This window comes from Osmia lignaria, unplaced genomic scaffold (assembly GCF_051020975.1).
Source record: "Osmia lignaria lignaria isolate PbOS001 unplaced genomic scaffold, iyOsmLign1 scaffold0192, whole genome shotgun sequence".
Classification (NCBI taxonomy): Eukaryota; Metazoa; Arthropoda; class Insecta; order Hymenoptera; family Megachilidae; genus Osmia; species Osmia lignaria.
The window spans coordinates 13,905-26,440 of record NW_027478333.1 but is presented as its reverse complement, the minus strand read 5'-3'; the positions used below and the strand labels follow the sequence as shown (position 1 = coordinate 26,440).

Here is a 12,536-nt window from a genome sequence, read left to right as displayed (position 1 = left end):
TTTCTCGACGGAAATGTGCTATTTGGTTACGATATAGTGCAGAACGACACAAACCGGAGCAAAATCGTGAAAGGGAGTGCGCTTTCACCGAGAAATGTGCCAATCGGCCTGTAATTGTTAAACCGTCACAGATATCGTCAAACTCTCGCCCGAAATGTGCTATTTAGGTCCGATACAGTGCAGAACAACACAAACCGGAGCAAAATCCTTCAAGGAAGTGCGTTTACCAGCGTCAAATGAGACAACTCTGACTGTAATTGTTAAACCGTCACTGATATCGTCAAACTCTCGACGGAAATGTGCTATATGGGTACGATATAGTGCAGAACGCCCCAAACCGGAGCAAATTCGGGCAAGGGAGTGCGTTTACAGCGAGAAATGAGTCAAATCGTGTTGTGATTGTTGAACCGTCGCTGAGATTGTCAAACTCCGGACGGAGATGTGCTATATGGGTCGGATATAGTGCAGAACGACCCAAACCGGAGCAAAATCGTGCAAGGGAGAGCGTTTTCAGCGAGAAATGGGTCAAATCAGGCTGTAATTGTTAATCCGACACTGATATCGTCAAACTCTCGACGGAAATGTCCTACTTGGGTCCAATATAGTGCAGAACGAGGAAAACCGAAGCAAAATCGTGCAAGGAAGTGCGTTTTCAGCGAGGAATGGTTTAAATCGGGCTGTAATTGTTGAACCGTCGCTGATATCGTCAAAGTCTCGACGCAAATGTGCTATTTGGGTACGATATAGTGCAGAACAACACAAACCGGAGCAAAATCGTGCAAGGGAGTGCGTTTTCAGCGAGAAATGCGGCAAATTGGGCTGTAATTGTTAAACCGTCACTGATATCGCCAAACTCTCGACGGAAATGTGCTATTTGGGTACGACATAGTGCAGAACGACACAATCCGGAGCAAAATCGTGCAAGGGAGTGCGTTTTCAGCGAGAAATGCGTCAAATCGGGCTGTAATTGTTGAACCGTCGCTGATATCGACAACCTCTCGACGGAAATGTGCTATTTGGGTACGATATAGTGCAGAACGACACAAACCGGAGCAAAATCGTGCAAGGGAGTGCGTTTTCAGCAAGAAATGTGTCAAATCGGGCTGTAAATGTTAAACCGCCGCTGATATCGTCAAACTCTCGACGGAAATGTGCTATTTGGGTCCGAAATAGTGCAGAACGCCTCAAACCGTAGCAAAATCGTGCTAGGCAGTGCATTTTCAGCGAGAAATGGGGCAAATCGGGCCGTAATTGTTAAACCCTCACTGATATCGTCAAACTCTCGACGGAAATGTGCTATTTGTGTAGGATACAGTGCAGAGAGATACAAACCGGAACAAAATCGTGCAAGGGAGTGCGTTTTCAGCGAGAAACGGGTCAAATCAGGCTGTAATTGCTAAACCGACACTGATATCGTCAAACTCTCGACGGAAATGTCCTATTTGGGTCCGATATAGTGCAGAACGAGACAAACCGAAGCAAAATCGTGCAAGGAAGTGCGTGTACAGCGAAAATTGGGTCAAATCGGGCTGTAATTGTTAAACCGTCACTGATATCGTCAAAGTCTCGACGGAAGTGTGCTCTTTGGGTCCGAAATAGTGCAGAACGCCTCAAACCGTAGCAAAATCGTGCAAGGGAGTGCGTTTTCAGCAAGAAATGTGTCAAATCGAGCTGTAATTGTTGAACCGCCGCTGATATCGTCAAACTCTCGACGGAAATGTGCTATTTGGGTACGATATAGTGCAGAACGACACAAACCGAAGCAAAATCGTGCTAGGCAGTGCATTTTCAGCGAGAAATGGGGCAAATCGGGCCGTAATTGTTAAACCGTCACTGATATCGTCAAACTCTCGACGGAAATGTGCTATTTGGATAGGATATAGTGCAGAACGACACAAACCGGAACGAAATCGTGCATGGGAGTACGTTTTCAGCGAGAAATGGGTCAAATTGGGCTGTAATTGTCCAACCGTCACTGATATCGTCAACCTCCCGACGGAAATGTGCTATTTGGGTCTGATATAGGTCAGAACGCCTCAAACCGGAGCAAAATCGTACAAGGGAGTGCGTTTTCAGCGAGAAATGTGTCAAATCGGGCTGTAATTGTTAAACCCTCACTGATATCGTCAAACTCTCGACGGAAATGTCCTATTTGGGTCCGATATAGTGCAGAACGAGACAAACCGAAGCAAAATCGTGCAAGGAAGTGCGTTTACAGCTTAAATTGGGTCAAATCGGGCTGTAATTGTTAACCCGTCACTGATATCGTCAAACTCTCGACGGAAATGTGCTGTTTGGGTCCGATATAGGTCAGAACGACACAAACCGGAGCAAAATCGTACAAGGGAGTGCGTTTTCAGCGAGAAATGCGCCAAATCGGGCTGTAATTGTTAAACCGTCACTGATGTCGTCAAGCTCTCGAAGGAAATGAGCTATTTGGGTCCGAAATAATGCAGAACGCCTCAAACCGGAGCAAAATTGTGCAAGGGAGTGCGTTTTCAGCGAGAAATGTGTCGAATCGAGCTGTAATTGTTGAACCGTCACTGATATCATGAAACTCTCGACGGAAATGTGCTATTTGGGTCCGATATAGTGCAGAACAACACAAACCGGAGCCAAATCGCTCAAGAAAGTGCGTTTACAGCGAGAAATGCGTTAAATCGGGCTGTAATTGTTAAACCGTCACTGATATCGTCAAACTCTGGACGGAAATGTGCTATTTGGCTCCGAAATAGTGCAGAACGCCTCAAAGCGGAGCGAAATCGTGCAAGGGAGTGCGTTTTCAGCGAGAAATGTGTCAAATCGGGCTGTAATTGTTGAACCGTCACTGATATCGTCAATCTCTCGACGGAAATGTGCTATTTCGGTCTGATATAGTGCAGAATGACACAAACCGGAGCAAAATCGTACAAGGGAGTGCGTTTTCAGCGAGAAATGGGTCAAATCGGGCTGTATATGTTAAACCGTCACTGATATCGTCAAAGTCTCGACGGAAGTGTGCTATTTGGGTCCGATATAGTGCAGAACAACACAAACCGGAGCCAAATCGCTCAAGAAAGTGCGTTTACAGCGAGAAATGCGTTAAATCGGGCTGTAATTGTGAACCGTCACTGATATCGTCAAACTCTCGACGGAAATGTGCTATTTGGGTACGATATAGTGCACAACGTCACAAACCGGAGCAAAATCGAGCAAGGGAGTGCGTTTTCAGCGAGGAATGTGTCAAATCGGGTTGTAATTGGTAAACCGTCACTGATATCGTCAAACTCTCGACGGAAATGTGCTATTTGGGTCCGATATAGGTCAGAACGACACAAACCGGACCAAGATCGTACAAGGGAGTGCGTTTTCAGCGACGAATGGGTCAAATCGGGCTGTAATTGTTGAACCGTGGCTGGTATCGTCAAACACTCGACGGAAATGTGCTATTTCGGTCCGATATAGTGCAGAACGACACAAACCGGAGCAAAATCGTGCAAGGGAGTGCGTTTTCAGCGAGAAATGGGTCAAATCGGGCTGTAATTGTTCAACCGACACTGATATCGTCAAACTCTCGTAGGAAATGTACGATTTGGGTACGGTATAGTGCAGAACGACACAAACCGGAGCAAAATCGAGCAAGGGAGTGCGTTTTCAGCGAGAAATGGGTCAAATCGGGCTGTCATTGTGAACCGTCGCTGATATCGTCAAACTCTCGACGGAAATGTCCAATTTGGGTCCGAGATAGTGCAGAACGACACAAATCGGGAAAATCGTGCAAAGGAGTGCGTTTTCAGCGAGTAATGGGTCAAATCGGGCTGTAATTGTTAAACGCTCACTGACATTGTCAAACTCTGGACGGAACTGTGTTATTTGGGTCCGATATAGTGCAAATCGACACAAACTGGAGCAAAATCGTACAAGGGAGTGCGTTTTCAGCGAGAAATGGGTCAAATCGGGCTGTAATTGTTAAACGGTCACTGACATTGTCAAACTCTGGACGGAACTGTGTTATTTGGGTCCGAAATAGTGCAAATCGACACAAACCGGAGCAAAATCGTACAAGGGAGTGCGTTTTCAGCGAGAAATGCGTGAAATCGGGCTGTAATTCTTAAACCGTCACTGATATCGTCAAACTGTCCACGGAAATGTGCGATTTGGGTACGATATAGTGCAGAACGACACAAACCGAAGCAAAATCGTGCAAGGGAGTGCGTTTTCGACGAGGAATGGTTCAAATCGGGCTGTAATTGTTGAACCGTCGCTGACATCGTCATAGTCTCGACGGAGATGTGCTATTTGGGTGCGATATAGTGCAGAACAACACAAACCGGAGCAAAATCGTTCAAGGAAATGCGTTTACAGCGAGAAATGTGTTAAATCGGGCTGTAATTGTTAAACCGTCGCTGATATCGTCAAACTCTCGACGGAAATGTGCTATTTGGGTCTGGTATAGTGCAGAACGACACAAACCGGAGCAAAATAGTGCAAGGGAGTTCGTTTTCAGCGAGAAATGGGACAAATCGGGGTGTAATTGTTGAACCGTCGCTGATATCGTCAAACTCTCGACGGAAATGTGCTATCTGGGTCCGATATAATGCAGAACAACACAAACCGGAGCAAAATCGTACAAGGGAGTGCGTTTCCAGCGAGAAATGTGTCAAATCAGGCTGTAATTGTTGAACCGTCGCTGATATCGTCAAACTCTCGACGGAAATGTGCTATTTGGGTACGTAATAGTGCAGAGCGACACAAACCGAAGCAAAATCGTTCAAGGAAATGCGTTTACAGCGAGAAATGTGTTAAATCGGGCTGTAATTGTTAAACCGTCGCTGATATCGTCAAACTCTCGACGGAAATGTGCTATTTGGGTCTGGTATAGTGCAGAACGACACAAACCGGAGCAAAATAGTGCAAGGGAGTTCGTTTTCAGCGAGAAATGGGACAAATCGGGGTGTAATTGTTGAACCGTCGCTGATATCGTCAAACTCTCGACGGAAATGTGCTATTTGGGTCCGATATAATGCAGAACAACACAAACCGGAGCAAAATCGTGCAAGGGAGTGCGTTTCCAGCGAGAAATGTGTCAAATCAGGCTGTAATTGTTGAACCGTCGCTGATATCGTCAAACTCTCGACGGAAATGTGCTATTTGGGTACGTAATAGTGCAGAGCGACACAAACCGAAGCAAAATCGTGCAAGGGAGTGCGTTTTCAGCGAGAAATGGGGCAAATCGGGCTGTAATTGTTGATCCGTCACTGATATCGTCAAACTCTCGACGGAAATGTGCTATTTGGGTACGATATAGTGCAGAACGACACAAACCGGAGCAAAATCGTTCAAAGAAATGCGTTTACAGCGAGAAATGTGTAAAATCGGGCTGTAATTGTTAAACCGTCCCTGATATCGTCAAAATCTCGACGGAAATGTGCTATTTGGGTCCGAAATAGTGCAGAACGCCTCAAACCGGAGCAAAATCGTGCATGGGAGTGCGTTATCAGCGAGAAATATGTCAAATCGGGCTGTAATTGTTGAACCGTCTCTGATATCGTCAAACTCTCGACGGAAATGTGCTATTTGGGTACGATATAGTGCCGAACGACACAAACCGAAGCAAAATCCTCCAAGGGAGTGCGTTTTCAGCGAGAAATGGGGCAAATCGGGCTGTAATTGTTGAACCGTCGCTGATATCGACAACCTCTCGAAGGAAGTGTGCTATTTGGGTCCGATATAGTGCATAACAACACCAACCGGAGCAAAATCGTGCAAGAGACTGCATTTTCAGCGAGAAATGTGTTAAATCGGGCTGTAATTGTTAAACCGTCACTGATATCGTCAATGTCTCGACGGAAATGTGCTATTTGGGTCCGATATAGTGCACAACAACACAAGCCGGAGCAAAATCGTTGTTTTTTCTAGTACACAATTCGCGACGAGACTACCGGTTGTGTTCCGAACTCAGTCAACAAGGGTCGTAAATCCTCGTTACGATTTCTATCGACGCCGCGATTCGGGTACTACCCTACGACCGATTAAGGAGATAGGGTTGGTAAGGTTGTGAATGAAGTGTTCCACGAGAGATGGTTCAAATGCGTTTAATATCCTTAAAAGATGTGAATGGTTGCGATTTACTATTTTTCTCTTTGGAATGCGATTGCTAAGTGCTCGGTCTTAAGTGACCCGGGGCCAGAACGCTTGCTTATTTAAGATGTTGAATGTGGGAGGCTCCTATTGACTTCTTCGACTGGGAGACCAATCAGTAGCATTTTTAAATGTCACCGACACTGATTGGCTACTCGGTCCGGAGGGGTATATCCAGCGTGGTGGGGTCGTTTTGCAAGTTGCAAAAAGGACCTCAGCTCTGTTGACCCATGGTTCCTTAAGGCCTTGTTGAAATTGCCCTGAGGTCCGAGTTTTTCCGTGCCTGCGTGACACATGCGGCGGGCAGTTAAGCTATTGGGGAGGTGTCCCGTTGCTTGAACTGCTGATCCTCGAACTGGTATGTTTTGGGGCTGGTTGATTACGGTGTCTGTTTTATTTCAGGTTCTGGCCGTACAATATGGTTGACGCCCCGAAAACCTTTCCGTTTATGGTGATTGAAGACGGTCAAGAAATAAATTGTTTGCCTTGATTTGGAATATTAACTCGTAAATGAATATTTGAAATGGTTCGTTGATAATAAAGCTGTGTCGATGCTTGAATCACCGTTCGAAGGTTTTCGTGGCAGTAAACGAGCAGATGTTTTATTGAACGTGTAACATCCTCCCCTCCTTGAGAGGGTACCGATCAAGAGATGTATGTAAAATGATGATAGGTGTAGCGTTCATATGTTTACATGTTTAAGATAATGACATAGATAATTATAAATTTGAAGACAGCGTTTGGGTACAAAAGTAGAAATGAGTAGAAATAATGACATGATCATATCTTAAAATTCTGTGGCTGAATTTATAATTGGTCAGCTCTTATCCATGGGTGTTGGATCCCCTGGGATGCGGTCATCTTCTTCAGCTTGATATGGCAAGGGCACTAATCCTTTAGTGCTCCGATCAAGAGTGCCTGTGGCCGTTTTGATGGTTGCAGCGCGAATAATGCCATCGGAGCCGGGATGCACTTTGGTGACTCTACCTAACGCCCATTGCATGGAAGGAGTGTTGTCGTCTCGTAGAAGGACGAGTGTACCCTCCTTGATCGGGTGACTGCCCTTGGACCATTTGCTGCGTTGGGCCAGCTCGTTCAGATATTCACGATGCCAACGGTTCCAGAAGTGCTGCTTCATCTGTTGGACATGTTGCCAGCTCGATAGACGATTAGTAGGAGTGTCTGTGAAATCGTGCTCGCGTAGGCTCGTAAGAGAGTCGCCAATGAGGAAATGTCCGGGTGTTAATGCAAGGAGATCGTTTGCATCGGCGGAAATAGGTGTTAGAGGACGCGAATTCAGGATCGATTCGATTTCGATGATCAATGTATTTAAATTTTCAAAGGTGGTCAATTCAGTGCTTACGACGCGGGTCAGATGGTGTTTGAATGCCTTTACCGCTGCTTCCCACAAGCCACCGAAGTGTGGCGCGTGTGGTGGGATAAAGCTCCATTCAATGGATCGATCCGCGAGAAAGGTCCTCACCTTCTGATTGTGGTCGTTTGATTTTAAGAGTTCGCGTACCTCTCGTAGTTCGTTGTATGCCCCAATGAAATTCGTCCCGTTGTCTGAGTATAGACGTTTGCAGAACCCCCGTCGAGCAATAAATCGTCGGAGTGCGGCTAAGAATGTTTCGGTGGTGAGGTCGCTAACGAGCTCTAAATGGACGGCTTTGACCGCGAGGCAGACAAAAACCGCCACGTAAACCTTGACACGAGTCCGGTTTCGGTGTTTTCTCTCTTTGATATAGAAAGGCCCGCAATAATCGACCCCGGTGTGTGTGAATGGCCGAGACTCGATGACCCTTGCTTCGGGCAGGTTGCCCATTATGTAGTTTACCGGTGGCGGCTGTGCGCGAAGGCAACGGGTACAGGTCCGTATCGCCTTCCATACCTGACTTCGACCGTCAATGGGCCAGTATCGGCGCCTGACGGCATACAATGTGTTTTGAACGCCGGTATGCAATTGTGCACGATGTTCGGCTTCGATCATTAGGGACGTTACGCGTGTTTTCGGTAAGATGATTGGATGACGTTGTGAAAATGGGATTGATGAGTGTTTGAGTCGTCCTCCGACTCGCAATATCCCGTCCTTGTCGATGAATGGGTTGAGGCGTTGTAGCTTGCCACCGATTTCAGGTTCCTTGTTAGAAATACATCGTAATTCTTTGGAGAAATGTATGCCCTGTAGAATCTTGATCAGGATGTCGTGAGCATTCTTGAGTTCGGATACCGTCAGACTACCCTTGTTGGTGTTTGTCTTTTTCCAGCGGAGGCAGCGCGCGACGATCCGTTGCATTTTTCCCCAGGATGAATAATTGTCGAATACGCTTGTATCTATCGAGGTAGTGGTTAGACAAACTACTGTCTTTTGTTCCGGAACGGTTTCGCATAAAGGTACATTGTCGGTAGGCCAAAAGGATTCTTCCCTTGCGAGCCATTCTGGACCGTGATGCCAGATGGATGGTTGGAGGAACTCTTTTGGTGCCTGACCGCGTGAAATAAGATCCGCGGGATTGTCGGTTGTCGGAACATGGCGCCAATTTGTGATATCGGTTTTTGTTTGGATTTCTGCCACCCTATTCGCGACGAATGTTTTTAATAGGTGGGGTGATGTTCGTAGCCAACTGAGAACGATAGTGGAATCGGTCCACAGTGTGGTATGGTGGATTTCCACATGTAATGCGTTGTTGGCTGTGTTGATCAAAGATGTTAAGAGAAGAGCTCCACAAAGCTCGAGCCGTGGTATCGATTGTGTTTTTAACGGCGCGACCTTAGATTTTGCGAAGAGAAGTTCCGTGTGTGTGTGTCCGCTTGCGTTTGTTGAACGGATATAGAGGCATGCTCCATAGGCCTTCTCACTAGCACCGCAGAAACCATGCCATTCTAATTTTGTCGGTGAATCTATAATGGTTTTTCGTGAAAAAATTATGTTATTCAGCAACGGTAATTGCTTGTAATAGTTCATCCATTCTGTATGAATGTCCATTGGCAAAGACTCGTCCCAGTCCACCTTGATGGACCAAAGCCGTTGTAGCAGGATTTTGGCATTGATGATCACTGGTCCTAAAAGGCCTAACGGGTCGTATATTTTGGCAATCTCTGAGGAGATGAGGCGTTTGGTGATATGTGTGGTGACCGTTTGTGTTTTAACCTCGTAAGTGATGGAGTCTTCCGAAGATTTCCACACGATGCCTAAAGTTTTTAACGTTGATGATTCGCCGAGATGAAGTTTTTTGTTGATCGATTGCTCTGGTAAGCCCTTCAGGAGGGCCTTATGGTTGGTTGCCCATTGTCGAATGTTCAAGCCAGCTGATCTTAGTAACAACGTTAAGTCCTCTCTTAGGGAAAGCGCCTCTTCTATGGTCGATGCTCCCGTGAGTGCGTCATCGACATAGAAATCGCGGAGTAGAACTTCGGCGGCGTGGGGAAATTTATGACCTTCGTCTTGAGCAAGTTGGGTCAGACAACGGACCGCGAGGTAAGGGGCAGCTGATAAACCAAATGTGACCGTTTTCAGCTCGTATGTACAAATTCGATTAGTGTTGTCGCGCCAAAGAATTCGCTGATATTTACGATCTTCCTTGCGGACGAAGAATTGTCTATACATTTTCTCAATGTCACCCGTGAGAACATAACGGTGAGTACGGAATCGAAGAAGAATATATAGTAGGTCATCCTGGATTCTAGGTCCTGTATGGAGGGTATCGTTGAGCGAGATGCCAGTGCTTGTTGCTGCAGAGCCATCGAAAACTACGCGGAGTTTGGTCGTATCGCTTGTGGTCTTTTCAACCCCGTGATGTGGCAGATTTTATCCGACAGAGATGTCGCGATCTTCAAAGACCTGTTCCATGTGACCAAGGTCGAGGTACTCATTCAGCACCGCGCAGTAGTGTTTCTTTAACGTTGCATTGCGTTGTAATTTCCGCTCTAGCGACTCTAGGCGTTTTAATGCTTGTGATTTTGACTCTCCTAACCGAAGAATATTGTTGTTAAAGGGGAGAGCGACGATATACCGTCCGTCGGCGTTTCGTGACGTGTATTTTTTGAAGTGTGCTTCGCAAGTCTTGTCTGAACTTGAGAGATGTTGGATTTGTGGCCCCTCTTCGATTTCCCAAAACCGATTTAGGTCAAACTGGAGTGTAGCTGTTGCGTGACACGAAATGTTGCGGGGAGAGAAGGGAACCGGAGGACACCCCCCGATGACCCATCCGACCTTTGCCTTTTGCAGGTATAAGTCTGGTCCCTTTGGGGGAGACAAATTAATTTGACCGACGCTCAAGAGGGACAACGCTGTTCCTGCACCAAGTAATAGATCAATTGAAGCTGGACGATGAAAATCTGGGTCTGCTAGTTTGATGTTATTTGGAATCGGTATCTTAGATCGGTCGATGGGTTGACCCGGGATGAGGGATGCAATTCGTGGAATCGTGAGGAGACTCAGCGTGCGTTGGTAGTTGTTGATCCTTGAATGGATCGTGGCTGTGACGGTAGATTTCGCGATTGTGGACAACGCGTTGAGAACGCCGATGGGAATGGAGCATTTCCTTTGCGGAGCATCGAGTCTTCTCGCGAGATCTTCGGTGATGAAGTTGGTTGTCGCGCACGTATCAATGAGGGCCCGACAAAGAACCCTTTGTCCGTCCTTGTTCATTACAAAGATCTGAGCAGTGACGAGAAGCTGATTGTGTATTGTGTTGACCGTAAATGCTCTCTGATGATTTGTTCCCACGGAATTCTCAAGTATTCCTAGTCAATCGGTCGGTTCTACCTGCGAATCCGTGGTCTTTGCGCGCTTTACGGGTGGCGGAGTTGTTTGATTCGATGGTTGGCTCGATTTATGAAGTAATGTGTGGTGGTGTCTATAGCAGATTTGGCACGATCTTTTCCTACATATTTCGGGATTGTGGTCGTGTCGTAGACAATTTGGGCATAACGAGGCCCTTCGAATAGCGGCTGTTCTTGCTTCTATCGATAGTCCATAGAATTTTTCACATCGCCAAATACCGTGTACGTCATGACAAAGAGGGCATTTGGGGAAATTCGTGGATGCGGAAGGCGACGTGTAAGATTCGCGATGACTCTGGCGATCTCTAGAGTTGATAGCGGTTATAAAAGCGTGATTACGCGTTGAGGGTCGATAGCTGGGAAGCCTTGTTGAAGTATTTCGACCGAATTGCGTGGGTGTCGTCGACGATTTTTTGTGTATTGTTGGACCACAGTTTGCGCGTTTCTCTAAGAAGTCGAGAAGGTGTGTATACGCCGGCATTTGTTTATCTTTCAATGATAATTCCCAATGCCACGCGGTGTCAGCGTTTATTTTTGAAAGGATAATCGAGATAATAATGCAGTCCCATGAGGATGTGTCGATTCCGAGATTTTTTAGTGAGCGGAGATTTTGACGCACGGTGTCAACGAGATCTCCTAGTCCTTCCGAAGAGTCTGTCGATAGTTTTGGGATTGCCTGGATCGCGTCGCAGTGCTTTAAGAGGATTCTACGTTTGCAATCGAATTTGTTTCTCAATAAATCGATCGCGTCGGCGTAATTAGCGTCTGTTGTACTCAGCGATTGAATACACGCGGCGGCCTTTCCGGTGAGGGTCGAACGTAAATATTGCAGCTTCTGAGTGGGTGTTAGATCGACGTTCTGATCGATCATGGATGAGAAATTATCAAAGTATGATGTCCAATTTTCATATTTGCCGTCGAACGTCGGTAACCGCATTTCTGGCAACTTGATGGCCATCGGGGCTGATACCGATGTCGCGGATGAATCCGTTGTGTTGCGTCTTAACGAAGTGGTCGCGTTTGCTCCATCGATGATTGAAGTAGCCCGTGCGAGGACCGTTACGTAATCGTTATGAATTTCATATCGACGCGAAGTTTCCGATTCGTCGATGGTTTCTAATTCGAATTGAATTTCGTCGAACCGGGACCAGACATCCTTTAAACTGTCTAAATGCGCGCGTAAGAGACCGATATCGTGTTGCTCAGATTGCTGCATATTTTCAATGAGCCGAACAAACGTGGTGATGTGTCCGATTATGTTACCGCGTCTTCGTCGCAGAGCACTGAGATTGCCGCCGTGCGAGGTGGATTGAGTTTGATTCGAATATTGATCTGTTGATCTCGGCATGATGGAATGGGATTGAGTAACGGTGACAGGAGTTGGCGAAAAGAAACGAGCCTACCTTTACGATGCGGCGAGTTTGCAGTGGTTCGTATTTGCTGCGAAGTCCTTGTTCGGTGAACCCTGGTCCAGATGTTGTGCTGCGTTGTATCAGGGTGAGTGCCGAAAGATAAAATCCTTGGTAGTGTTGCGACCGATAATGCGGCCCGCGACTGTTGTTAAACAGTGACCGCTTCGTTAATCGTGGGTCACTGTTTATGAAGCAATGAGCTTCGAATGTAAATTAGTG

The 12,536-nt window shown here is 46.5% G+C and overlaps 2 protein-coding genes across 2 annotated transcripts; both read right to left on the bottom strand.

Moving 5' to 3' along the window:
* Positions 1 to 6,937: 6,937 nt before the first annotated feature.
* LOC143308200 (uncharacterized) lies at positions 6,938 to 9,727 on the bottom strand. Its single transcript, XM_076693156.1, has one exon. It carries the CDS (start codon positions 9,725 to 9,727, stop codon positions 6,938 to 6,940), a length of 2,790 nt encoding a protein of 929 aa, XP_076549271.1.
* Positions 9,728 to 10,870: 1,143 nt separating this feature from the next.
* LOC117611454 (uncharacterized) lies at positions 10,871 to 12,253 on the bottom strand. Its single transcript, XM_034339404.2, has one exon. The coding sequence runs from the start codon at positions 12,251 to 12,253 to the stop codon at positions 10,871 to 10,873; it is 1,383 nt and encodes a 460-aa protein (XP_034195295.2).
* Between the last annotated feature and the right edge of the window lie 283 nt (positions 12,254 to 12,536).